We start from the raw sequence: 27,970 nt of genomic DNA on the forward strand, positions 1-27,970 counted from the left end.
CAATCCAAACCCAACCATCTTAATTGCACGACAGCTTAACTGGGAGACTTTCTTCCCGGGCGGCCCCACCCGGGACGGCGCCGCTTCAGTCGAGCCCATCGTCTGGGCGAACGGCGTCCACTTCCCGAAGCCGCTGTCCAGCCTCTGCGGGCGGGCTTAGGGCGCGCGCAGGACTCTGGAAAGGAGAAAAGCCCGCAGCCCGGCCTTCCCCGTCCCAGGCGGCCCGCGCGGGTGGACGGCGGGAGCCGGCAGCGGTTGGAGACGCCGGAAGGAACGCGGTCTCACCACCCGGCTCCCTCCGCCAGGGCAAGGCGCGGCCGGGGAGGCGGGACGCAGGCGAAGCGGGACCGGGAGGCGGGGCCGGAGGTGCAGGCGGAGGCGGGCGAAGGGGAAGGGAGGAGGAGGGGGAGAGGGAGGTGGCGGGGGAGAGGGAGGGGGACAGGGAGGTGGCGAGGGAGGGGGAGAGGGAAGGGGAGGGGAAGGGGAGGGGAAGGGGAGGGGAAGGGGGAGAGGGAGGTGGCGGGGGAGGGGGAGGGGAAGGGGAGCGGGAGGGGAAGGGGGAGAGGGAGGTGGCGGGGGAGGGGGAGGGGAAGGGGAGCGGGAGGGGGAAGGGGGAGGGGGAAGGGGGAGGAGCTAGCCGTAGCCGCGAGTCCATTTTGAGGCTGTGCTTGGCGCGTACCGTGCGGTTCCTGTAGCTGGAGGACGGGCGGTCGCGTGGCTTCTCCCACTCGCCGGAGGTCGGAGATAAGTATCCGCCGCCCGGCTCCTCTCGGGAAAGCGGGGTGGTCCTCGAACCTTCAGCGAGGGTGGGGACTTGGGTTGGGGTGGCTGGCGAAGGCCGTCTGAGCTCCAGTCCCGGCTGCGCGGCGGAAACCAGCGGGGCACTGTCACGGGCCTGGGGAGGAGCGGCCTGCGGTGGGCGCCGGGACAGTATGTCTGTGGTCCAGAAAAGCTGCTCCGTCCGGAGCCTTCCTAGCCCCGCTACCAGCGTCTCCACATCCCCTAGAAAAGAAGAGACGGATGTGGGCCTTAGGTTAGAGCGCGCCGCCAGCGTCTGGCGCTGACCTGGAGAGGCTGCATGGCGCCGGAGGAGGGCGCCCTAACCGAGAAGCTGCTTAATACAAAGAGCTCCAGGCTCCTGGCGGTTCACCAGGTCTAAACAGCCGGGCTTTATTTGTGGGGGCGGTTGAAAAAATTGAGGGTCAAGATTGGGGTGCTGTGCAAATAAATGCGTTAACACTGTTCTTTTTTTTTCTTTGCAGTAGCCTCTAGTTCGTTAGTCAAAACGTGAAAAAAAAGACCTGCTTTGCCCTGGGAAATAGTATCCCTGCCAAATACATCAGCTTGTAGGAGACAGAGGTAAACTACAATAATTTTCCTGTGTTATCTTTTTTTTTTTTTCAACACCCAATTTCAATAGGCCCTAGAGCCTTCCAAAATGGAACTGTGTGTAGAATACTTATGTTCCCATCCACTTTCATTGGTGGTCTTTGTTCTTTTCATATTTTGTTAAAACTTAGAAAAACAGAATCCACGTTTAGCAATTATTTATGTGGTATTTATCTTAAATATATCCAAACATTTATATTACAAAGGAAGAAAGGGGCTGCCACACTTTTTTCCTAGTTTTTTTTTCCCCTTCTATGCTTAGTGAATTGTCAGGCTGCTAGGGCTTGTAGAACATGGCTTGAGTTTTCTAGATACCTTTATATAATAGGCATTTTAAAAGCAGAATTTCATTTACGTAGACACTCCTAGTAGAACTTGATGGAGCTGTTAACTGGCTCTCCTTCCTTCCTTGCACAATGGGAGCGTCCCTATCCTTCCCTAAAAATACCTTTGTTTTTCCTTTCTACCAGCTGGCTTACTAAACCTCCCTGGGAAGTCCTTGCCTAAAACCGGGCTGTTCTTTTCATTCTGTACATTTATGATAGGTTATTTGGCCTTAATTCTGTCACAGCTTTTGTTCAGATATGCTCATTTTCATGACACTGCTTTGTACACCTGATACCTTATGTAATATTTGTTTTGCCTTGAAATCACAGTTCAAGTTTAGAACCTTTTCTTGCTTGATACACTGATGCTCCAAAATAACACCTTAAATGTGTAGAGTTTGCACATATGTAATTAAACCTTATGTTTGTATAGTTTCGTAGTTTATGGAATTCTCACACCTTACTATAATACAGGAGTTAAGTTATTTTTAGGCAGCTAGAAAGGGTAAAAGAGTTCTCGGTGGAATTTTCCTTTAATAAAAAGCAGCTCCCGGCTGGTGACTTTGGGAGGCTGAGGTGGGTGGATCACTTGAGGTCAGGAGTTCAAGACCAGCCTGACCAATATGGTGAAATCCCATCTCTACTAAAAATACAAAAATTAGCTGGGTGTGGGGGTGCGTGTACCTGTAATCCCAGCTACTCTGGAGGCTGAGGCAGAAGAACCACTTGAACCGGGACGCAGAGGTTGCAGTGAGCTGAGATTGCTCCACTGCTCTCCAGACTGGGCAACAGAGCGAGACTCTACCAAAAAAAAAAAAAGCCCCCAAACCATTTATTTTCTAACAGAAAGCCTGAAAAGTCAAGCTGCAAGCAAAAATATGCAGGCTAGAAGCTTTTATATGTAAATGTCGCCTGCTATATCTGGAAGCCAGGTACATTCAATATGGGGTTTCTCGCTCCCTTTTCCTTGTCACCCTATGTGGGCGTCTTGGCGACCACTAGGTAAAACCACGGGTGCAGGGTGCAGGTGTCATGGCGGCCCCAGGTAGGAACCACATTTGCATAACAAAAAATTAGGGTGGGAGGGCCAGTCTTTAGACAGGCTATGTAAATGGTACATCTGGTGAAACCAATCCTCTGGGCCCTATGTAAATCACCGCCTCCTCAAGCCTCTGTACAAAATCGATTGCGTCTCACCCCAAACCCGGAGACCCTCTCTTGGGTGACATTTCTCAGCGTGAGGAACCTTTCTCTATTAAACTTTCCGCTCCTAAACCCACTCCTCGTGTGTGTCCATGTCCTGAATTCTTTCTTGGCTCGAGACAACCACGGGTGTATCCCCCAGGCAGTGGAGCCATTTCATTATGAGGTAAATACTATAAAAATCATTTTTAAATTTTTTTCCAAGAGATGGGATTCTCAGCTGTGTTCCCCAGGCTGGTCTTGAACTGGGCTCAAGTGATCCTCCCGCTTCAGCCTTCGGAGTAGCTGGGACTACAAGTGTGTGGCACCATTCCCAGATATAAAAATCCTAATTTTATGAAGGATAAAACTGGTGCTTGAACACAGGTACTCAAAAGCAGGTTCTGTGCTTTCCCCTTCACTGGAGAGCCTGTTAAACCTAGTTTGTAAAAATTGCAAAATTTTAAAAGGGATTTTAGAGAGCTTATGATTAAACCCCTTCATTTTATGAATAAGAATACTGAGTTTTTGAGTCCCTTTCTAGATATTGCTAAGGTCTAAGAATTAGAAAACTCAGGCTCTGTGATGCCTAGTTTGCTGTGTACAACTGATGAGTCTCCACTTTTTGAGTGCTGGGCGTGTCTTTGTTTTTTTGACTCCTAAAATTAGGTGTTTAGATGATTTCTAAGATGCTTTTAAGCCCAGTATTTCTATTCCTACCCCATAAATTTTATTACCATTTATTGCCTATATATATATTGGTAAGACAGATGCAGACTAATGTTAACTGCCTTAAACTTTTATATTTTAAACTTGGGTAGGTATGGTAACAAGTGTGTCTTATTCTTGGTTTTTTACTAAGTCCCATAAAAGTATGGTTTTGTTGTAAGGTTAGGAACTGCATAGAGAGGTGGACCACTCTAATATATCATTGGTTAGAGTTCATAAAGTGATATAAACCCTTTCTAGAGAGAAACCTAGTCATCTTTTTCAAGAGCCTTAAAAATGTCCTTACTGTTTGACCCAGAAGTACATTTAAAGGAACTGTCTAAGGAAATAATTAGAGCTGTGGAGCAAAACTTTTCTCTATAAGGTGTTTATCTAAATGTTACAATACCAAAAGAAAAAAAAACCCACAAACAAAACAACACAGCAACAAGAACAAACCCATAAATAAGCAATAAGAAAGCATATCCACAACATGGACTGTCGTGGTTTTCTAGAACATATAATGATAGGGGAAAGGCATGTAATAACATAAGGGGATAGGATACAAAATTGTGTTATGCTACCAGTTTTGTTAAAATGTGTACACATGCACGGACACATGGGATTGGAATAAAGACACCAAAATAATAGTAGTGGTGATTTCTTGCTGATGTGATTATGGGTGGCTTTTTCTCTGTATTTTCTGAATTTTCTATAATAAAAACAAATTACTTTCATAATTTAAGAAGGCACAAAAACTAGTTGCATGGATAACTTCAGTTTCAGTATGGTATCAATATTTTATGGTTTTAATTGTAAGAATATTTAACATGAGACCTATCCTCTACACAAATTTCTAAGTGTACAGTACAGTAGTGTTAACTATAGACATGAGCAGATCTCTGAAACTTACTTTTATGTGTCTTTTATAAACTATTTATCATACCTTCTAGAATAACAGCACCTGGCCGGGTGCAGTGGCTCAGGCCTGTAATTGCAGCACTTTGGGAGGCTGAGGTGGGCGGATCACCTGAGGTCAGGAGCTCAAGACCAGCCTGGCCAAAATGGTAAAACCCTATCTCTACTAAAAATACAAAAAATTAGCTGGGCATGGTGGCAAGTGCCCATAATCCCAGCTACTTGGGAGGCTAAGGCAGGAGAATCACTTGAACCCAGGAGGCGGAGGTTGCAGTGAGCCAAGATCGCACCATTGCACTCTAGCCTGGGTGACAAGAGCAAAACTCTGTCTCAAAAAAAAAAAAGCAGGAAAGAGTCCAGGCTAAACTGTGGTACGGAGAAGAGAATGAAGGAAAATGAAAAAGTTTTTCTTGGTGCTCTGAACTAGCGAGGTAATGAGTGACCTGGTTTATATTTTTGAGAATTTCACCTTAGTCTGACAACCCTTTTTTCTGAGTAGGTGTACTTTCCAATCTAGTGAACGTTCTGTACTACCTCTATTTTGCCTTGTCAGGATCTCCGCTAGAAATATCTTGGAAATTTTACCTACTGTTCATTCTAGGATAATGCCAGAAAAGGTTGGTTACTTACTGTCTTATATGGACACATAGGTAACTTTTATATTGTTTGCAAGAGCCACATAACAATTATTTTAGATACTATATGTAATATATTAATTTTCATTTTTAGAGGTATTGAAACCTGGTATTTCTTACTTTGCCCTGTTTTGATCATATTCATCACAGAGGTGCTGTATGTAAAATATTAATTTTCATTTTTAGAGATTATATCTGAAACCTGATCTCTGTATCTTACTTTGTCCTGTTTTGATCATATAAGTCACCGGGACAGTCTAAAAGAATGAAGAGTAATAACACATTGATACAGAGTATTTAAAATAAGAATTTTGTAAATGATTTTCATATACCTTTTAAAATAGCTATACAAATGAGGAGAGAAACTAGTATGTATAAGTGGTTTGTCAGAGGTTACAGAACTGAGAGCCAGACAAGTATGTCAGTCTCCTCACAGGTCTGGATTCAGAGACTTCCAGTAATACATTAAAAAAAAATTTATGAAAGATGAAACCATAGGCTGGGCATGATGGCTCATGCCTGTAATCCCAGCACTTTGGGAGGCCAAGGCAGGAAGATACTTGCTGCCAGGAGTTTGAGACCAGCCTGGCCAACATGGCGAAACCCCGTCTCTATTAAAAACATAAAAATGAGCCTGACGTGGTGGCAGGCACCTGTAATCTCAGCTACTTGGGAGGATGAGGCAGGAGAATCGCTTGAACCCAGGAAGAGGAGGCTGCAGTGAGACGAGATCGCACCATTGCACTCCAGCCTGGGTGACAGAGCAAGACTGTCTCAAAAAAAAAAACAAGAACAAAAACCATACTACAGCAGATTAAACTTCTTATGAGGTTTATATTTAGCTAATGTTTTCAAAGTTTTACTTTTTAAACTCAATATGGTTTTTTTATAATTGGCTTGTTTTTCCACCTGTTTTATTGTGAAAATGTTCAAACAGAGAAAACTCAGAAGAATATTAAAGTATTCTTACATCCTCTACCTAGATTTTAATAGTTGTTAATTAGACCCTTACTTAGTTTCAAGAAAACATTTATTAATGGAGCTCTCTCTTTTTTTTTGAGATGGAGTCTCTGTCATCCAGGCTGGAGTGCAGTGGTGCGATCTTGGCTCACTGCAACCTCTGCCGCCGGTGTTCAAGTGATTCTCCTGCCTCAGCCTCCCGAGTAGCTGGGATTACAGGCATGTGCCACTGCTCCCGGCTAATTTTTGTATTTTTAGTAGAGACAGGGTTTCACCATCTTGGCCAGGCTGATCTTGAACTCCTGACCTCATGATCCATCTGGCTCGGCCTTCCAAAGTGCTGGGATTACATGCATGAGCCAATGCACCCGGCCTAATGGATCTCATACTAAAGTACAGTAAGGTGCAGTGGCTCATGCCTGTAGTCCCAGCTACTTTGGAGGCTGAGTTGGGATAATATAGTACACTATTTGAAAATAAGATTAACTAGTATGCTGAGAGGAAATGATTTTTTTTAATGAGCCATTTTATTATAGGAATTATTTTGAAGTAACATTTGTGGCTGTCTCAGTTCAGTAAAGCTTAGCATAATTTAATGTCTATGAAGTGAGTTTCAGTGTTTGCTGTCTAGCCACCTGATAGATACTTAGGTACTGTTTTGAAATTCTTGCCTTCAAAGATGCCTCAAAACAGGATGGAAATTTGAGTTAAATCCTTAAGATAAAAGCATTATATATTTATTGGCTTTTCTTTTTGTTCCCTAATGGGAAATGAAAAAAACAAAAACATGGGTAATATTTTGAACAACTTTATATTGCCAACAGCTAGTGGAATTTAAAACCTTAGTAGGAAAGTTTCTTTTACTAATAGATTTTATAAGGAGAAAATGAACTTTTGTTTCAGAGTGAATGAATGAGTACCTTTTGCAGTATCATTTTGGGTTGATCTCTTAAAAGAATTCTAGAAGGAAGAAGTCCAATACATATATATAAACTCTATTATGACACCTTTACTTTGTAAGTATTGGCTTTTCCATTTTTATTATTTTAGTGGTTGTGTTATGGTTCTCATTTATAGAAGCCGTTGTTGCCAAATACTAATTGAGGTAGGATTGATAAAGCACTTTTTGTAATCCTTCTTGTTTGTGGATAGCTTGACAATTCGTTCAAAAAAATAAACCCACAGTGGTGGTATGCAACTTTGTTAAAACCGTAAACCAAAAAGTGAATTTCATTGTATGTAAATTTAAAAGTATGTTAGAAAATATCAATATGGCAGGAGAACAAAGTTGACTTTTTTTCCGCAGCTAATGTCTACTACCACCTCTCTGGAAACTTTAAAAAGTGAAACTTTAAAAAGTTGTCAGCTTTTAAAATTGTTGGTATAAAACATTTGGGAAGTTTTTAATTGGTGGGAAAAGGTATTTGTGCTTCAAAATTTAAGACTTTTCTAAGTATTCAGAAACATTCAAAGGAAGAAATGAATTTTGGAAAACTTGTTTGCCTTTATGTGCTTAATGTGACTTAAAGTTGAAATTTGAACAGTGAATAATAATTTTGTTTACATAAAGTTTTTTGACTTCTATATTAGGAAAAAAACTAGCTTGAGGCCAGGTGCAGTGGCTCATGCCTGTATAATCAGCACTTTGGGAGGCTGAGTCCAGATTGCTTGAGCTCAGGAGTTTGAGACCAGCCTGGGCAACATGCCGAAACATCATCTATACAAAAAAAGTACAAAAATTAACTGGGAATGGTAGCATGTACCTGTAGTACCAGCTACTCATGAGGCTGAGGTGCGGGGATCACCTGAGCCTGGGGAGGTGGAAGCTACAGTGAGCTGTGTTAGGGCCACTGCATTCCAGCCTGGGCAACAGAGTGATACTCCCTCAAAAAAAAAAACAACAAAACAGACTGGGCATCCTGGCTCACGCCTGTAATCCCAGCACTTTAGGAGGCTGAGGCCAGTGGATCATTTGAGGTCAGGAGTTCAAGACCAGCCTGGCCAACATAACGAAACCCTGTCTCTACTAAAAACACAAAAATTAGCCAGGTGGTAGTGGTGCATGCCTGTAATCCGAGCTACATGGGAGGCTGACCCAAGAGAATCGCTTGAGCCTAGGAGGCGGAGGTTGCTAGTGGGGAGGTTGCCAGTGAGCCAAGATGGCGCCACTGCACTCCAGTCTGGGTGAGACCCTGTCTTAAAAAAAAAAAAAAAAAAAATGCCAGGTGTGGTGGCTCACGCCTGTAATCCCAACTCCTTGGGAGGCCAAGGAGGGCGGATTACCTGAGGTCAGGAGTTTGAGACCAGCCTGACCAACATGGTGAAACTCTGTCTCTACTAAAAATACAAAAATTAGCCGGGTGTGGTGGCAGGCACCTGTAATCCCAGCTACTCAGGAGGCTGAGGCAGGAGAATTGCTTGAACCCAGGAGGCGGAGGTTGCAGTGAGCTGAGATGGCGCCATTGCACTCCAGCCTGGGCAACAAGAGCGAGACTCCCTCTCAAAAGATAAAAAAAACAACCAGAAACCCTGAAAAAGAGGTGGAGGGGATGTATGCTTTTTTACTTCATGTCAAAGGAGCAAGCTGGGTTGATTACTTCAGATTTTGTGTTAGCCATACTTTAAGATTCTGTAAGTTACTTTGCTGTGAAGAGTACCTTTTATTTATGCTATTAAAAGCTTTAACTTACATTATCCTTCAAAACTTTGGAGGCAACAAAGATGTCTACCATGGTTTCTCGGATCAGGTATTAGTCACTTGTGGAAGTGGTCACATAGTTTTGTCTTAGAGAAAGTTTTGAGTATAAAGAGAAGGCATAGGTAGGGCGTGGTGACTCACACCTATAATCTCAGCACTTTGGGAGGCCGAGGTGGGTGGATCACCTGAGGTCAGGAGTTCAAGACCAGCCTGGCCAACATGGCAAAACCCTGTCTCTACTAAAAATACAAAAATTAGCCTGGCATGGTTGTAGGCGCCTGTAATCCCAGCTACTCTGGGAGGCTAAGGCAGGAGAATCACTTGAACCCGGAAGGCGGAGGTTGCAGTGAGTTGTGATTACGCCACTGCACTCCAGCATGGGCAACAGTGCAAGACTCCATCTCTAAAAAAAAGAGAGAGAAGGCATAAAACTAAAGGAAGAAAGGAAGAAGAGAAAAGGAAATATTTAGATTTTGTTTTTGTTTTTTTGTGATGGAGTTTCACTCTTGTGCGATCATGGCTCACGGCAACCTCTGCCTCACGGGTTCAAGCGATTCTCCTGCCTCTGCCTCCTGAGTAGCTGGGATTACAGGCATGTGCCACCACGCCTGGCTAATTTTGTATTTTTAGTAGAGACGGAGTTTCTCCATGTGGGCCAGGCTGGTCTCGAACTCCCGACCTCATCTGCCCACCTCGGCCTCCCAAAGTGCTGGGATTACAGGCGTAAACCACCATCACTCTCGGCCAGAAATATTTAGATTTTAAAGTGAATGAAAATAAGAATCTTTAAATTATAAACCAAAATTTGTAAGTTAAATCACTAAAAATGAAATTAGAGGATCTATTGTAATTTTGATTCAATTTTTTTAAAAAAGAGACTTTCCAAATAGTATTTTTTCCCCCTCTGGTTCATTTTAAGAGCTGTATGTTGATCATGACCTTGGGATGACTGTTTATTATTTCTAAGTTTTCCTGTGTGTGACATTTTCCTTTTCACTTTTGATCACATTTGTTAGCCTGAAAATTCTTCTTGGCCCCTGTTGTCGTATCCTCAATTTTCTTCGTAGTTTCTCTTTGCCTTTGGTGCCCTTTTTCTCCTCCTCATCCCACCCAATTACTTGGTGTATTCTTTGTTTTCTTCTTATTTAATATGCTTGGATAGTATTCTCTGGAAGTATTAACATTGCAAGGATGAGTAAATTAGTTTTCTTTTATTGAGTGTTGCCCTTACCACTTTCCTGTTTCTATTGCCTTCTCAAAGTCTGGCCTTTGTGTTGAATTCTTAGGCAAAAGATGATAGTAGTGGAAGTGAAAAGTGTGGAGCAGGACTGGGGTTGGCAGATCATTTCATTGTTCTGAAAGTTTGTGTCTTACAGCTGCGTGGTAACCGCTTTCAGAAGACAAACTAAGTTTAGTCTTTATAGCCATTCTCTTTCCAATGCTTTTCAAAGGTTATATGATTTGTCATATCACAAAGGATTTTTCAGAAAAATCAGCTAATTACACCTTTTTTTTGCAATATGACACTAAATTTGAGACAGAATAATCTTTGCTTTAGTTCTCCCTATGTTATATATTATAAATACATGTATGTTACAATCTAATATAAAACCATAAACTGGCTGCGCGTGGTGGCTCACACCTATAATCCTAGCACACTGGGAGGCTGAGGTGGGTGGATCACCCGAGGTCAGGAGGTTGAGATCAGCCTGGGCAACATGGTGAAACCCTGTCTCTAGCAAAAAATACAAAAATTAGCCGGGCATGGTGGTGGGCACCTGTAGTTCCCAGCTACTCAGGAGGCTGAGGCAGGGGAATTGCTTGAACCTGGGAGGCAGAGGTTGCAGTGAGCCGACATTGTGCCACTGCACTCCAGCCTGGGTGACGAAGTGAGACTCTGTCTCAAAAATAAAAATAAAAAAAATAGGGCCCAGCGCGGTGGCTCACGCCTGTAATCCCAGCACTTTGGGAGGCCGAGGCAGGTGGATCATGAGGTCAGGAGTTCAAGACCAGCCTGTCCAAGATGGTGAAACCCCGTGTCTATTAAAAATACAACAAAATTAGCCAGGCGCGGTGGCCGGTGCCTGTAATCCCAGCTACTCGGGAGGCTGTGGCAGAATTGCTTGAACCTGGGCAGTAGAGATTGCAGTGAGCCGAGATTGCACCACTGCACCCCAGCCTGGGTGACAGTGAGACTCTGTCTCAAAAAAAAAAAAAAAAAAAAAAAAAAGGCCAGGCATGGTGGCTCACCCCTGTAATCCCAGCAGTTTGGGAGGCGAGTGGATTGCCTGAGGTCAGGAGGTTGACACCAGCTTGGCCAACATGGTGAAACCCTGTCACTACTAAAAATACAAAAATTAGCTGGGCATTGTGGCAGGCACCTGTAGTCCCAGCTACTCTGGAGGCTGAGGCAGAACTGCTTGAACCCGGGAGGCAGAGGTTGCAGTGAGCCAAGATCGCACCATTGCACTCCAGCCTGGGTGACAAGAGTGAGACTTAGTCTCAAAAAAAAAAAAAAAAAACAAAAAAGCCATAAACTAATTAACCCTGCAAGCTCAGCTTGTCTTTTAAATACTGTTTACCTTCTAGATAGAGTGCAGTCATGTATGGCTGTTGAAATTACTGTTAAAAAAGTATTCACTTTTTTTCTTTTTTTTTTTTTTTTTTGAGACAGAGTCTTGCTCTGTCGCCCAGGCTGGAGTGCAGTGGCGCTGTCTCAGCTAACTGCAAGCTCCGCCTCCTGGGGTCACACCATTCTCCTGCCTCGGCCTCCCAAGTAGCTGGAACTACAGGCACCCGCCACCACACCCAGCTATTTTTTTTGTATTTTTAGTAGAGACGGGGTTTTACCGTGTTAGCCAGGATGGTCTTGATCTCCTGACCTCGTGATCCGCCTGCCTCGGCCTCCCAAAGTGCTGGGATTATAGGCATGAGCCACCCGCGCCTGGCCAAGTATTCACTTTTTATTATAGATGGCCTACTGATTAAGTCCTATGTTATTATTTTGTTGATAATGTGATATGTGTATATGTGTATATATCCCTGAGTAAACTGAATGTAGAAATATGTAGTACTCTTTGGTTTTATAACTATAGAGATAAATGTATATTTAAAATAAACTTGTGGCCTGATGCAGTGGCTCACACCTGTGATCTCAGTGCTTTGCGAGGCTGAGGCAGGAGGATTGCTTGAGGCCAGCTAGTGAGACCTGGTCTCTACAAAAAAAAAGTAGCCAGGCGTGGTGGTGCATGCCTGTGGTCTTAGCTACTTAGGAAGCTGAGGCAGGAGGAGTGCTTGAGCCCAGAAGTTTGAGGCTGCAGTAAGCTATAATTAGGCCACTGTACTCCAGCCTGGACAACAGAGCAAGACCCTGTCTCTCAAAAGAAGAACTAAAAATAATAAACCTGCATTGAGAAATGGTATTGCCTACATTAGGGATCTCAAATATTTTGGTCTTAGGACACTTTTACACTCTTAAAAATTGAGAATCCTGGCCTGTAATCTCAGTGTTTTGGCAGGCTGAGGTGGGAGGATCACTTGAGCCCAGCAATTTGAGACTAGCCTAGGCAATATGGTGAGACCTCATCTCTACAAAAAAAAACTAGAAAGAAAAAAAAATTAGCTGAGTGTGATGGTGCATGCCTGTAGTCCCAGCTACTCGGAGGTTGAGGCAGGAGGATGGCTTGAGTCCAAGAGGCAGAAGTTGCAGGGGACTGAGATTGCACCACTGCACTCCAGCCTGGGTGAAAGAGCTGTCTCAAAAAAAAAAAAAAAAAAAAAATTTGAGAATCCCAAGAACTTTGTACTGTCGATATTTCCCCTATTACAAATTAAAACAATTTTTTAAAAATACTCATTTAAAATAACAATGATAAACCCATTACCAGTTAACAAATAATTTAGGAAAATAACTATTTTCCAAAACAAAATTAAGAGAAGCATGGCATTGCAATAGAGGCCTGTAATGAATGGCTATTTAATAGAAGACAGCTGGAGTCTTTTGTCTGCTTCTGTATTTAACCTGTTGCAATAAATTATTTTGGTTGAAATATACGAAGAAGCCTGGGTGTGGTGGCTCATGCCTGTAATTCCAGCACTTTGGGAGGTGGAGGTGGGAGGATTGCCTGAGGGCTGGATTTCTAGACCTGCCTGGGCAACATAGTGAGACCCTGTCTATAAAAGAAAAAAAATCTACAGCCGAGTGCGGTGGTTCACGCCTGTAATCCCAGCACTTTGGGAGGCCGAGGTGGATGGATCACCTGAGGTCAGGAGTTCAAGACCAGCCTGGCCAACATGGTGAAACGCCGTTTCTACTAACAATACAAAAATTAACCAGGCGTGGTGGTATGTGCCTGTAGGCCCAGCTACTTGGGAGACTGAGGCAGGAGAATCGCTTGAACTTGGGAGGTGGAGGTTGCAGTGAGCCAAGATAGCGCCACTGCACTCCAGCCAAGATAGCGCCACTGCACTCCAGTCTGTCGAGTCAGACTCTGTCTCAAAAAAAAATAAAAAAAAAAAAAAAAGGAAATACACAAAAATCTAGGCTTACACAGATATGTAGTTGGTAAAGGAAAGGAATATTATTTAAATAGCCTTTTCAGGTAATTTAATCTTTTTTTTTTTTTGAGGCAAGGTCTCTCTCTGTTGCCCAGGCTGGAGTGCAGTGGTGCTGTCTTGGCTCAGTGCAGCATCTGCCTCCTGGGCTTAAGGGATTCTCATACCTCAGCCTCCCAAGTAGTTGGGACTACAGGCGCATGCCACCATGGCTGGCTAATTTTTTTGGTGATTTTTTGTAGAGGTGGAGTTTTGCTGTGTTGCCCATATTGGTCGTGAACTCCTGAGGTCAAGTGGTCCACTCTCTGCAGCCTCCCAAGTGTTAGGATTACAGGCGTGAACCACTGCTCCCAGCCTGAATCTTCTTTGATACTATACAAAAACTCAGCAAGTGCTAGTTTCTTTGTTGGAGTATGGAATCTGAAATTGTTTATGAACCTGTTGGTCTTTCGTGAACTTCAAATGGATCTTTTACCCATGCCTGATTTATAACATGCATTAGTGACTTGAAATAGTATTCACTGTGTTTTGCAGATCTCCAAATATTGACACATTTCATTATACAGTACTCCTTTCCCCTCAGAAAATCCTCTCATTGATTAATATCACTACCCATCTCATCATAAAAGTCTTTAATTAATGGGAAGCTGTCAGGCTCATAAATATCAAATGTTTTCCAAAATTCTAATTTTTACATAAAACTCAGCCTTTTCATTAGCAAGAGATACTGTCAATTGTTTTCTTTGAAGTAGCAAGCTCATTTTTTTTCCCAAGAAAATGTCAGGTAGCTAAGTCTGAATAGCCATAGCTTATCATTTGTTCTTTCAGAAGGTAAAAATGGTGTTCCATGAAAAAAAGCAGCTGGTTTAACTTGGAGCTCATCACTTAAGTGCTTTTTCTCCAGACAACATCTGCCGGTATGCAGAAGTGCTTTATGTGTACTGCCTATTTTGTCACACAATATATTAAAAAGCTGTACACAGGCTCAAGACTTAATAAAATGAATAATTTTTACTGCTGCATCAAGAACATTCTTAAGTGAAACCAGTATTCCAACCCCAATTTGGGTGGTGATGAAGAATACAATTCAGTGCTTCTTACAGCTTTGCTCAATCCCTACTAAGGCTTCAGCAGTGTCTACACACCATTGCTTTTACACCATTGGTACAAATGTTGACATGGTGCAAAAAGCAAGTAACATCTTAGTGTTATTACAAAAATAGTTTTGATCTCACAGATGCCCTGAAAGAGGGACATCCAGGTTTCTGCCCACCACGTTGTGAAAATTGATGATTCTAGATAATACAAAATGGCTTCTATTACTGTTCAGGTGGTTTAAAAAACAACAAAAAACCTCATTTAGTTCTCTACCTAGAAGAGTGAATTGCAACTCTCACCTTGTGCTTTTACCTGTGATTTTAAAAATTGTAATCTTGCTTTTGAAACAGAAAAATATGCCAATTCATAATAAAGTCTACATGAGAGTACGTTTGGATTTATATTTCTGTGCTTCTTTCTTTTATATAACATACCATTTTATATTTGTGGGCCCAGAGTAAAGAGCTCATTCTGTTACAGACACTGAATAGCCTTGTTTTTGTCAGTAGTCAGCTCTGTTTTAAAACAATTGCTTGGGTCCTACTGGCTCAACTTGCAGTTGTCCTAGTCCTGAGTCTGTCTTAGCCAAAGACTGTTGTTGGAAAGCCCACACAAAGGCCTTGTGTATAGGATGCCCTACTGTTAAAGGAGCATGTTTTAGTCTCAGCAGATTAAATTTGCTTTGGTGTGCATTCCCTTACCAAATTTCTCACTTCTTTGTTTGGCTGGTTATTTCAGTGAAAAATCATTTTAATGTGAAGACAGTTTCTTCTAATTATTACATAGTCCTAGTGGTGACGATTATTGGAGTAAAATAATTTTTTTTTTTCTGGCAGGATGTGATGGAGCTGCTTGAAGAAGATCTCACGTGCCCTATTTGCTGTAGTCTGTTTGATGATCCACGGGTTTTGCCTTGCTCCCACAACTTCTGCAAAAAATGCTTAGAAGGTATCTTAGAAGGGAGTGTGCGGAATTCCTTGTGGAGACCAGCTCCATTCAAGTGTCCTACATGCCGTAAGGAAACTTCAGCTACTGGAATTAATAGCCTGCAGGTTAATTACTCCCTGAAGGGTATTGTGGAAAAGTATAACAAGATCAAGATCTCTCCCAAAATGCCAGTATGCAAAGGACACTTAGGGCAGCCTCTCAACATTTTCTGCCTGACTGATATGCAGCTGATTTGTGGGATCTGTGCTACTCGTGGAGAGCACACCAAACATGTCTTCTGTTCTATTGAAGATGCCTATGCTCAGGAAAGGGATGCCTTTGAGTCCCTCTTCCAGAGCTTTGAGACCTGGCGTCGGGGAGATGCTCTTTCTCGCTTGGATACCTTGGAAACTAGTAAGAGGAAATCCCTACAGTTACTGACTAAAGATTCAGATAAAGTGAAGGAATTTTTTGAGAAGTTACAATACACACTGGATCAAAAGAAGAATGAAATTCTGTCTGACTTTGAGACCATGAAACTTGCTGTTATGCAAGCATATGACCCAGAGATCAACAAACTCAACACCATCTTGCAGGAACAACGGATGGCCTTTAACATTGCTGAGGCTTTCAAAGATGTGTCAGAACCCATTGTATTTCTGCAGCAGATGCAGGAGTTTAGGGAGAAAATCAAAGTAATCAAGGAAACTCCTTTACCTCCCTCTAATTTGCCTGCAAGCCCTTTAATGAAGAACTTTGATACCAGTCAGTGGGAAGACATAAAACTAGTCGATGTGGATAAACTTTCTTTGCCTCAAGACACTGGCACATTCATTAGCAAGATTCCCTGGAGCTTTTATAAGTTATTTTTGCTAGTCCTTCTGCTTGGCCTTGTCATTGTCTTTGGTCCTACCATGTTCCTAGAATGGTCATTATTTGATGACCTGGTAACTTGGAAAGACTGTCTCTCAAACATCAGTTCCTATCTGACTAAATCAGCCGATTTTATAGAACAATCAGTTTTTTACTGGGAACAGGTGACAGATGGGTTTTTCATTTTCAATGAAAGATTCAAGAATTTTACTTTGGTGGTACTGAACAATGTGGCAGAATTTGTGTGCAAATATAAACTATTATAAAATCTGTTTCAAGTATGCAGTTCTCTTTTGTTAGAAATTGTTAGAGAATAGAGAGTGGTAATTCAGATTTGGTCGACGATTCTAGTCACATATTTTCCTCCAAAAGTATTCCTTCCAAAAATAATCTATACATGTTCAAATTAGGTAGCATAAAGATAAAAGTGAAATTTAGTAGTATAGGCCTGAACCTTTTTTTGTTTAAAGAGTGCTTTTGAAGTAAGCATCCACCCCAAATGTTGGTTGTATTTATGCTGTGATAAAAATAGGTGAGAGATCGTATGTTCTAGTATTGTATTGATGGAAGTATAGGTAGTATAGTAGTGATTGTTCATCAGTCATGCAGTAAAGACCACTTTTTTTTTTTTTTTGAGATGGAGTCTTGCCCTGTCGCCCAGGCTGGAGTGCAGTGGTGCAGTCTTGGCTCACTGCAGCCTCCACCTCCCAGGTTCAAGTGATTCTCCTGCGTTAGCCTCCTGAGTAGCTGGGATTACAGGTGCGTGCCACCACGCCCAACTAATTTTTTGTATTTTTAGTTGAGACAGGGTTTCACTGTCTCTCAAGACCATCCTGTTAGCCAAGATGGTCTTGATCTCCTGACCTCGTGATCCGCCTGCCCCGGCCTCCCAAAGTGCTGGGATTACAGGTGTGAGCCACCGTGCCCGGCCAAAGACTACTCTTAAAGCACCTTTTTGACAGTGAACATGCTCTAAAAAAGGAAAGATATTGTAGAAGATTTCACACACACACACACACACACACACACACGTGTGCAGGAGACAACTGGGGGTATTGAAGGTACTAATTAATTAGATTTCCAAAACTTTCTACAGAGAGTTAATTATCACCAAAATGTGAATGGTACATACACAACCTGGCATTTTCTTGTTATAAGTTTACATTTTTAGGAGAGTGGAGCTTTCAATCTGCCCTTTTCTCCTTTGTTTTTGTAGTTTTCACCAAAGATGATCAACTAGAAATGTTAAGTGGCTATGCAAGCAAAAGCATAGATAGATTAAAAAAAAAGGATCAGGTGGCTGGGCATGGTGGCTCATGTCTATAATCTCAGCATTCTGGGACAGTGATGTGGGAAGAGTATTTGAGGCTAGAAGTTCCAGTTCGAAACCAGCTTCATAAACATAGCGAGACCCAGTCTCGACCAAAAAAAAAAAAAAATATATATATATATCTATACACACACACACACACACACACATACATATATATACATATATATGTATATATAGAACACATGGCAAGAGCAGGAAATGGGAAGACTACCTTTATTCTGGCAGCTATGTGTTATTTTGTTCCAAAGATGGCAAGTGTACAACCAAACCAATCCACTTGCTTACAGAAAGAATGTTTAGTGTAGTTAAGACTAATTTGACAACAGATAAAACAGTCTGTCAGCTATTACAAAGTACAAAGTAATCAGCTGAACACTAATGCTGTTGTCTGCTCACATGAGATAAAGATACCCTCTCAATGGAATAAAAAAACTCACCTTGCTTAGAATTCATATAACAAAGAAGTAACCTTATAACTGCTCTCTAGTCTGCCTTATCTCTGTCATAGAGTAAGATATTCCTTGAAAGCCCATTAAGTGGAATAGACTTTCTGAAAATAAGAGATCTTTACCTCAGTCCTCCTTTAATTTGGTTGAGAGGAGGTAATGAAAATGGGGACAGGATAAAAGGCGGCAACTAAATTTAAAGCACAGAAGAAATGATTTCCTTCTAGCTATGAGAATAGTCAAATTGAGCTTGCCAGGCGAGGTAATGGCTGTCTTGTTCCTGACATGTAATTCATGATTTAGCCACTAAATTGCTAAGGAGATCATAAGAAATTAAGAAAAATGTTTAAGTCTAGCCTCTGTGTGGTAGACAGGTATGGGGAGGGAGAATGCTTTTCCCCTCCCAGTAATTAAAAAATTATATATGTATATAGTTTTACTAGGTTTTCATGGATAATTTTTTAAATGTAAGACAGGAAAGGGATCTATTTGATGTCTATCTTCAGATATATTGGCAGTTTTCCTTAAACTACTTAGTTCCTCATCTGTTGCTTTTTCATTTTGTATACTGCAAGTTCCCAGGCAACTCTAATTTGCAAACACAGCCATGGATACGCTATTTACCTTAGTTTCCTGGGAATCTAAGTCTGGTTTTTGTTATTCTTCCCTCCCCTCCGTTGTATAATCATGTATAACTAGCAACATTTATGGTTATAGGTTGATTTCCTAAGTGTGGCTGATGGTAGTAGCCTCTAGTTTGAAGTGAGGGAAGAATGAGTAGTCCGGAACTGGTCACTTTGAATTTGGGAGGGAAGATATTCACGACAAGGTTTTCTATGATAAAGCAGTTTCCTGCTTCTCGGTTGGCATGCATGTTAGATGGCAGAGACCAAGAATTCAAGATGGTTGGTGACCAGATTTTTGTAGACAGAGATGGTGATTTATTTAGTTTCATCTTAGATTTTTTGAGAACTCACCAGCTTTTATTACCCACTGACTTTTCAGACTATCTTAGGCTTCAGAGAGAGGCTCTTTTCTATGAACTTCATTCTCTAGTTGATCTCTTAAACCCATACCTGCTACAGCCAAGACCTGCTCTTGTGGAAGTGCATTTCCTAAGCCGGAACACTCAAGCTTTTTTCAGGGTGTTTGGCTCTTGCAGGAAAACAATTGAGATGTTAACTGGGAGGATTACAGTGTTTACAGAACAACCTTCAGCGCCGACCTGGAATAGTAACTCTTTCCCTCCTCAGATGACCTTACTTCCACTGCCTCCACAAAGACCTTCTTACCATGACCTGGTTTTCCAGTGTGGTTCTGACAGCACTACTGATAACCAAACTGGAGTCAGGTATTTTGTACTTTGCAGTATTTCTCTTGTATACCAGTTTGTGATGTTTTCTCTAAAAACTTGAAGTTCCTCAGGGCTGTAACTTCTCCTGGAAAAGATGATTCTTCAAAATAATGTTTTGGAGTAATCAGTGGAGTTGGGTAGAATGACCAAATAATTATTTTCCAAACTGGGATACTTTTTAGAGTGAAAGGGGCTATTATTAGGTGGGACAAAAGGAATAAATGAAGACTGCCCAGAAAAAACTGAGACTATGGACATTCAAATCATGGGAGAAAATAATTTTATATATTATGTTCCATTGCTAATGAATTTGACTTAGAAAAGAATTGCATTTTTTTTTTCCTGAAGACAGAATTGCCTTATTTTTAAGAGATTCTTTCAGTGGTTCACATAAAGTCAAGTCTCGCTCACTGGTTTCTCTTGAGTTCCTTACACACTATATAATTTGTTCTTTCAGTTCTTATGATTCAACTACTGTTTTTCCTTCAGCTGACTTTATTTTTAAACACCCTTACAGACAGATATATCTCATGGCAAATTTGGTATCCTGTTACAGCCTTGGCTCTTAAACAACTCAAAATATTGGGATAGGCTGTCAGTATGTTAAGGGTAGTTGCTCCTGAGTCAATTCTTCACTTACTCCCTCTGTTGTTCTTGGCTGGATCCTAACGCTGATTTCCACTCTGCTGTCACAAACATTTTTTCCCCCCGTAAAATGTCTTAATGCTGTCCTACCATTATTTTACCAACTGTGAAAGCTGGCTTTAATTTTTAGGAGGAAAAGAAAAGCCTGCATGTGTTCTTCATTGGTATCATTTAAAATATACTTTTTTTTGTGGTAAACGTAGGCGTATTTTAAGATATTTTCTTAACTTCAGCAGTAGCCAACAGGAAGGATAACAGTGTCTCTCTCTCTTAATGACACACTCCTTGGTTTTGCTTACCAACTGGAGGACACTAGGTAGTATAACTGAGTATGACAATTCTTAAGTGTTTACATTTTATAACTTCCTGTCCTTCCAAAGAGGTTGAAATGTCATTTTGAGAAAAGAGAGCCAGTGAAGCTAGTAGGCTGATTGTGAAGAAAATCTAATACCTTATCTTTATCTCAAACCTCTGTACAACTTTATTTTCATTGATGGGATACTTTAACAAAAATGAAAAATTTTTTGGTTTTTAAAATTTGAGTGATTATGACCTCTTTGGGGATCATGCTTCAAAAAGTCAGAAACCTAGAGAAAAAACTGTCATGGATTTTTAAGAAGAAACACACTAGGTCAAAAGAAGATGTCCTGGAAATACGAAATACTCTTTAAAAACCATGCATTTGGAGAAAGTAATTGTTACCTTGAAAAACATGATTAAAAACTAAAACTGGGATGTTCCTGTGTGTACACAGTGCCAAATGGTTTTCCCTTTTTATGTTGTGTTTGTGTTTTAGAAACAGCACAAAAGTTTTTTCCATTTTAAAGTGAGAAAACATTATATTTGGACTTCCTTAATTCCAAAATCAGAAGCTATTTTTAAAATTAGCATTTTCTTGCATCACCAAATGGTATTCAATTGTTTGAAGCTCAAAATTTTTTCCATTCCATAAATGTTTGTGAATTTTTAGACAGTGCCAATTTAAAAGTAGAGATAGCCAATCTGAATACAGTGACATTATGGGGATCTCTGGTGATTGGGATGAAAACTCTGGCCTTAAAAGGCCCACTTTTAGTATATAATTGCCTAATTAGCAATCATTTTTATTTTTTGCTCGCTCCCTGGTCTGAATCTGTCTATTCAGATATTTTTGGTAGGTTTGGAAAATAGAGAAGTGAGCATAATTGGTGCCTAATTGTCTGGTGTATCATTCACCTTATTCAGTTTGTTCTATCAATATGATTTAACCTTCAAGGTTAACCTAGCAGGTTGCTCAGTTATTATCTCTCAAGGTCATAGTACTAGAAATACTTGGCTTGCATCTTTCAGATGCCATTCATGTTTTCAAGCTCAAGTTATAGTTGGTCACAGGATTCTAGAGTCTTTATTTGACTTCTCCTTTTTGAACTGGCTCAAATGGAAAAGTGTAGTTGCTTTTAAATTTTAAAAATAAGTTTAGACTTTCTATTTCCCATTGGTTTCCCCTATTCTGTCCTTTCTTTGTGTGCTTGAAATATTTTATTTTTCAGTTTGTCCTCATAGGGAATCAAGTATTTTAGCTAGGTGATTTCTTGCAAGTACATTCCACTTTGTTACAATCTACTATCTGTATATACTATTTGTATCTTAATTCTTTTATGAGATGTTCTGTAACATTTTTTCTCTTTGACAAATGTTTTTAGACTGTACAGTCAAGATCTGGGGCTTGGGGGTAAGTGGAATGATTTGCTAATATTGAGAATCTGTTGTATCAAACATAATAAACATTTTTTGAGATGTGCTTTGTAGTTTGGTAATGCTTAGATTTTACTATTGGTTTCTTTGCTTAGAATGAGTTTCTAAATGTGAACTACAAAAACCACTCTACTTCAAGCATGATCATTAGAAGAAGGTTAGGGATGTCCCCAAGCATCATTTTATCCCTTAAAACTACAGATAGTTTAGGTTTCTGCCTGAACTAATCTAAGTTAGCTTTTTCTTCACATCTCATAAACTAATGGTGGGAGGACACAAAGAGTTTTATGAAAACATTTTTGATGGCAGATAAGGAAGGAGTCATAAAGCTGTATCCATGCAGATGTGTTATGCTGACATTATTATTATTATTATTGAGATGGAGTTTCACTCTTGTTGCCCAGGCTGGTGTGCAATGGCGTGATCTCGGCTCACCACAACCTCCGCCTCTGGGGTTCAAGTGATTCTCCTGACTCAGCCTCTCGAGTAGCTGGGATTACAGGCATGCACCACCACCCCTAGCTAATTTTTGTATTTTTAGTAGAGACGGAGTTTCACCATGTTGGTCAGGCTGGTCTCAAACTGCCAACCTCAGGTGATCCACCGGCTTCGGCTTCCCAAAATGCTGGGATTACAGGCGTGAGGCACTACGCCCAGCCTATGCTGACATTATTAAAGCCAACAGATAGTTAATCTGAAAAGTTCATGTGCATTTTTTTCTTTTTTTTGAGACGGAGTCTCGCTCTGTCACCCAGGCTGGAGTTCAGTGGCGCCATCTTGGCTCACTGCAAGCTCCGCCTCCTCATGTGCATTTTTCTTGAATTGGTTCTGTGTACTGCATTTGTTCTGTGGAGCACCTCAGTGAATAGAAGATTTTGCTCTTTCCACTCCAGAGGCTTTTGACCCCAAGTTGTGCTCTTTGACAATGGAGAGTTATTGCGTAAAAAGTGTTAATAAAATCTTGACATTTCATATCTGCAAAATTTCACTTAAAGGTAAATTTGATAGGAGTAAGTCACAAAGGAAAATCCATAATGTCAGTGCTAATAACTGATAAGATTAGATCTGGAGGGGAAATTGTAAGTGCACAGCATTTATTAAAATATTTGATTCAATCAACTAATTAAATAGAAAGTAGCAAATTCAAAACAAAATTGGAATTAGTTATATAAAGAATTAAGACAATTGTTTGATCAAATGTTTTCTTTAGAAAGTGATCTCTCAAATTGATGAGTGTTGGTTTACTTCTAAATATGGAATTGAAATGACTTTCAAAATCACAGCAAGGTCTCGATTTTCAGCACCTGATTACTGATTTGGCAGCCTAGCATGGTGGCTCATGCATGTAATCCCAGCACTTTGGGAGGCCGAGATGGGTGGATCACTTGAGGTCAGGAGTTTGAGACCAGCCTGGCCAACATGGTGAAACTCAATCTCTACTAAAAATACAAAAATTAGCTGGGCATGGTGGTGTGCGCCTGTAATCCCACCTGCTTAGGAGGCTGAGGCAGGAGAATCGCCTCAACCTGGGAGGCGGAGGTTGCTGTGAGCCAAGATCACACCACCACCCCCCGGCCTGAAAAAAAAAGTAAACCCCCGAATCAAAAAAAAAAAAAAAAAAAAAAAATTACTGATTTGGATTTGTAAATGAAATTTCAAAAAAAAAATCTGTCTTGAGAAGGTATGATGCCTTTGTAAGTCAAATTTACGTGTATAGTTTTGCTAGTTATTAAAGGGATGCTTTATAATTAAGCTTCTTTTTGTGTGTCCTAGGTATGTTTCCATAAAACTTGATAACTGAAAATTGGCCCACGGAACAAATGTCCTCAGCTTACTGACACTTTATTAAAGAAAGGCTTTCATTTGGTCAGCACTAGAACAGTATCCTCTGAAGACAAAACTGAATGCTATAGCTTTGAAAGGATAAAAAGCCCTGAAGTGCTCATCATGAATGAAACACCAAAACCAGAGACTATCATCATACCAGAGCAATCTCAGATAAAGAAATGAAGTTGTCTATTCTCTTTTAAAGAGAAATTGCCATTTTTCTTGTTTCATTACATATTTAGGGCATACATGTTAGCCAAATCTATACTCAGCCTAACTCTTGGCTTCATCTGCTGCCATACCATCTCTGGGCAACCAGGCGCCAACTGTGCTTAAGCCATAATGCTTGCTGCTCTCTAGACAACTCCATGTACTTGGTGCTTTGGTATATGTTCTACCTTCAATACATCTTTTCCTTTCTCTTCTTCATGAATGCTTATGAGCTGAGATTGCGCCACCGCACACTAGCTTGGGTGACAGAGGAAGACTGTCTAAAAAAAAAAAAATATTGATTAAACTGATGGATACCCTAAGTACCCTGACTTGATCATTACACATTCTATGCATGCAAAAAATGCCACATGTACCCCATAAATATGTAGAAATATTATATGTAAATAAATAAATAGTTGGACCTCCCACTTACGTTTCAGTATTTTATTTATTTATTTAGACAGAGTTTCACTCTTGTCGCCCAAGCTGGAGTGCAAAGGTGCGATCTCGGCTCAGCGCAACCCCCACCTCCCGGGTACAAGTGATTCTCCTACCTCAGCCTCCCGAGTAGCTGGGATTACAGGCATGTGAAACCACGCCCGGCTAAGTTTTGTATTTTTAGTAGAGATGGGGTTTCATCATGTTGGCCAGGATGGTCTCAATCTCTTGACCTCGTGATCCGCCCACCTCGGCCTCCCAAAGTGCTGAGATTACAGGCGTGAGCCACCATGCCTGGCCCCAGCATGTTTTTATCAATCACAGTTTCATTTCTGACAAGGCACCAAATATTTTACTTATTTATTTAATACTCTTTATATAATACTGTGTCACCAGGCTGGAGTGCAGGAGTTGGAAGCTGTAGTGAATTCTGGTGTATTCATAACTCATGCAGCCTCAAACTCTTGGGCTCAAGTGATCCTCCCACCTCAGCCTCCCAAGTAGCTGGGACTACAGGCGCATACCACCATGCCAGGGTAATTGTTTTTTACTTTTTATAGAGACAAGGTCTCACATGTTGTCCAGGCTGGTCTCCAACTCTTGGCCTTAAGTGACTTTCCCACTTTGGCCTCCCAGAGCACTGGGATTACAGGTGTGAGCCACCATGCCTAGCCAAGGCACCAAGATTTTAGCTTATGATTCTTGAACCTCAATAATTTACCTTATAAGTGATTAGAAGTTCTCCCTACAAATCTCTTCTGAAAAAGAGCTCTAATGCTTAATTTTACTCTTGGATTTAATATGCAAGTTGTAATTACAAAGAGTTCTTAGGGTATGGTAAAGTCAAGATTAATTTAGGCTGCTTTTTTTTTTTTTTTTTTTTTGAGACAGGGTCTCACTCTGTTACCCAGGTTGGAGTGCAGTGGTGCGATTTCAGCTCATTGCAACCTCCATCTCCCAGGCTCAAGCGATCCTCCCATCTCAGCCTCCTGAGTAGCTGGGACTACACGCCCACCTAATTTTTTGTATTTTTGGTAGAGATGGTGTTTCACCATGTTGTCTAGGCTGGAGTCGAACTCCTGACCTCAGGTGATCCGCCCACCTCAGTCTCCCAAAGTGCTGGGATGACAGGTGTGAGCCACTGTGCCTGGCCTATTTAGGTGCTTTAAAAATGTATTTGAAATCAGGAGCCTGAAGTAGTATAAAATGGTCACAAGAAAGCAGCTTGAGAAATACATGGTTTAGGAAATCATAATCTGTTTCTAATTTGTCCTTTATACCATATACAAGTGACAAACTTCAGCTTTGCTTTATAAACTTTTGTACTGATTCTCCATCATAAGTAATAGAAATGTTCACATCAGTAGAGAATTACACTACTAGAGACTACGCTGGGGTAATAAAAGATTTGCTAAGAGCACTCAATCTCTTACATTCTACTGCTATTTTTCCTCTGCTAGGGAAGTTGGCTGTAATGGCAAGTTTAGCAATGCAGAAGCTACTGTGAGGACATTTTCAAAAATAAATTTATGAAATTGTATTACCTTCCTGGAACCAAAGGATCCATGGGAGACAGCAATGTGGCATCAGACTTAGCATTTTTAAACAAATGCTCAGAAATAAAGATAGGACATTTTAAAATTACTAAAAATACTTAGATTTCTGGAATATCAATGACCTAGTAAAAAACATAAGTACTGGGCTGGGCCTAGTGGTTATAATCCCAGCATTTTTTTTTTTTTTGAGACGGAGTCTTGCTCTGTCGCCCAGGCTGGAGTGCAGTGGCACAATCTCAGCTCACTGCAAGCTCCACCTCCCGGGTTCACGCCATTCTCCTGCCTCAGCCTCTCCGAGCAGCTGGGACTACAGGCGCCCGCCACCACGCCCGGCTAATTTTTTTGTATTTTTAGTAGAGACGGGGTTTCACCGTGGTCTCGATCTCCTGACCTCGTGATCTGCCCGCCTCGGCCTCCCAAAGTGCTGGGATTACAGGCGTGAGCCACCACGCCCGGCCAATCCCAGCATTTTGAGAGGTCAAGGCGGAAGGATCCTTAAGCTCAGGAGTTCGAGATCAGCCTGAGCAACAGAGTGAGACCTCCATCTCTCTATGATTTAAAAACAACATCAACAACAAAAAAACCCAAAAATCACAATTACCGGCTTTGCTGTAGAACTATACCTCAAGATTTATAGGATTTCTGGCTGGACGAGGTGGCTCACGTCTGTAATCCCAGCACTCTGGGAGGCTGAGGTGGGTGGATCACTTGAGGTCAGGAGACCAGCTTGGCCGACATGGTGAAACCCTGTCTCCACCAAAAATTACAAAAATTGGCTGGGCATGGTGGCACGTGCCTGTAGTCCCCAGTTACTCGGAACGCTGAGGCAGGAGAATTGCTTGAGCCTGGAAGGCGGAGGTTGCAGCCTCCGCCGAGATCATGCCATTGCACTCCAGCCTAGGTGACAGAGCGGGACTCTGTCTCAAAAAAAAAAAAAAAAAGGATTTCTGTTGGGCCTATTATAAATGAAAAATACAAATTTTATCAAAACACCTCATCATCGAAAATACCTTAATATTTAACTAAACTATGAGATCCAATCACAAAAATATTTTCATGGATAAAAAGCTAAAATCTTACATGGGTGAAAATGGAAAATGATATTAAGCATGGCACAGAATAAAAACAGAACTAAACATGTAGCAAAATAAATAGGACCTTGCTCCCAAAACTAAAATGTGTTTAAGACTTGTCTAACCACCCAAGGCTTTTAGGTAGGTAGTCTTCTGTACCTTCAGATTTCACACCAACACCTCAAAATCCAGAAATAATTAAAGCAAATGGCTTTTTATTAAACAAATGGCTTTTTATCAGTAGGGTAAAACATGCCAATTAACTGTTTCATTTCATATTATTATTCATCATCTCATAACACTTCTGGAAAGAATGTGAATTTCTTCAGGTTCATGAGTATGAGGCCAAATAGGAGAGATTTGTTTTACCCTTTTTTTTTTTTTTTAAGCAGGATTTCACCCTGTCACCCAGCTAGAGTGTAGTGGTGCTATCATGGCTCACTGTAACCTCAAAATCCAGAGCCCAAGCTATCCTTTAGCCTCAGCCTCCTGAGTACCTGGGACTGCAAGTGCATGCCACCATGCCTAGCTAATTTTTAATTCTTTTTGTAAAGATGAAGTCTTACTATGTTGCCCAGGCTGGTCTTAAACTTCTGGGCTCAAGCAATCCTTCCACCTCACCCTCCCAAAGTGTTGGGATTACAGGCGTGTGCCACTGCACCTGGTCTACCCTTTTTGTAATAAGAGACCTCCAAGGAAATCTGGCTGCAATGTTTAAGGTTCCATGAGTTCTTTTAAGATGAGGACTGAGACTGTGCTATAGTGGTCTATGTCATACTCCCCTACAGTGGTGGGCATCTAACAAGCTCAAGTGAGCTGAACTGAAACATTTGGAAACTATAGTCTCAGTGAATAGATGCCTGGAAAAACAAGATTTATAGTAGATTCAGAGATGGATGAGGATAATTTAAATAATACAATCTGAAAGAGTTGACTCAAGTTACAGATTACAGAAACTACCCCAGAATATTTTCAATTAGAAGTTTACTTGGGGCCAGGTGTGGTGGCTCGCGCCTGTAATCCCAGCACTTTGGGAGGCCAAGGTGGGAGGATCACTTGAGATCAGGAGTTCGAGACCAAGCT

At 41.3% G+C, this 27,970-nt stretch overlaps 3 protein-coding genes across 7 annotated transcripts in view; 2 read left to right on the forward strand and 1 right to left on the reverse strand.

Annotated features, from left to right (window-relative positions):
* Nucleotides 1-27,970, reverse strand: part of LOC116467287 (uncharacterized) — a 135,144-nt gene that overhangs the window by 5,329 nt on the left and 101,845 nt on the right. For all 3 annotated transcript variants that reach the window (XR_009213264.1, XM_058437904.1, XM_032150914.2), the window contains exon 5: nucleotides 680-1,002. Coding sequence is in view for 2 of the 3 variants with exons in the window: in XM_058437904.1 (XP_058293887.1) it covers nucleotides 680-1,002 (323 nt within the window). In the remaining variant the exon portion in view is untranslated. The remainder of the gene's footprint in view (nucleotides 1-679; nucleotides 1,003-27,970) is intronic.
* Nucleotides 996-16,990, forward strand: TRIM13 (tripartite motif containing 13). 3 transcript variants are annotated; one of them, XM_032150910.2, is made up of 3 exons: nucleotides 996-1,153; nucleotides 1,263-1,359; nucleotides 15,305-16,550. In XM_032150910.2, the coding sequence occupies exon 3, from the start codon at nucleotides 15,311-15,313 to the stop codon at nucleotides 16,532-16,534; it is 1,224 nt and encodes a 407-aa protein (XP_032006801.1). In that variant the 5' UTR covers nucleotides 996-1,153; nucleotides 1,263-1,359; nucleotides 15,305-15,310; the 3' UTR covers nucleotides 16,535-16,550. The 3 variants fall into 3 exon arrangements, with proteins under 3 accessions (XP_032006801.1, XP_058293886.1, XP_058293885.1); XM_058437903.1 differs by having other exon boundaries at nucleotides 1,138-1,153; nucleotides 1,266-1,359; XM_058437902.1 differs by lacking the exons at nucleotides 996-1,153; nucleotides 1,263-1,359 and adding an exon at nucleotides 4,655-4,672 and having other exon boundaries at nucleotides 15,305-16,990.
* KCNRG (potassium channel regulator) lies at nucleotides 18,770-22,452 on the forward strand. Its single transcript, XM_058437906.1, has 2 exons — nucleotides 18,770-19,398; nucleotides 22,185-22,452. Exons 1-2 carry the CDS (start codon nucleotides 18,821-18,823, stop codon nucleotides 22,300-22,302), a joined length of 696 nt encoding a protein of 231 aa, XP_058293889.1. The 5' UTR covers nucleotides 18,770-18,820; the 3' UTR covers nucleotides 22,303-22,452.

The sequence above is a fragment of the Hylobates moloch genome, unplaced genomic scaffold, assembly GCF_009828535.3.
Source record: "Hylobates moloch isolate HMO894 unplaced genomic scaffold, HMol_V3 SCAFFOLD_4, whole genome shotgun sequence".
NCBI lineage: Eukaryota > Metazoa > Chordata > Mammalia > Primates > Hylobatidae > Hylobates > Hylobates moloch.

Coding starts and splice junctions, on each gene's coding strand:
- KCNRG (XM_058437906.1), top strand. CDS start 18,821: ATGAGTAGTCCGGAACTGGTCACTTTGAATTTGGGAGGGAAGATATTC. Junction 19,399..22,184: donor GATAACCAAACTGGAGTCAG/GTATTTTGTACT, acceptor CTTGTTGCCCAG/GCTGGTGTGCAATGGCGTGA.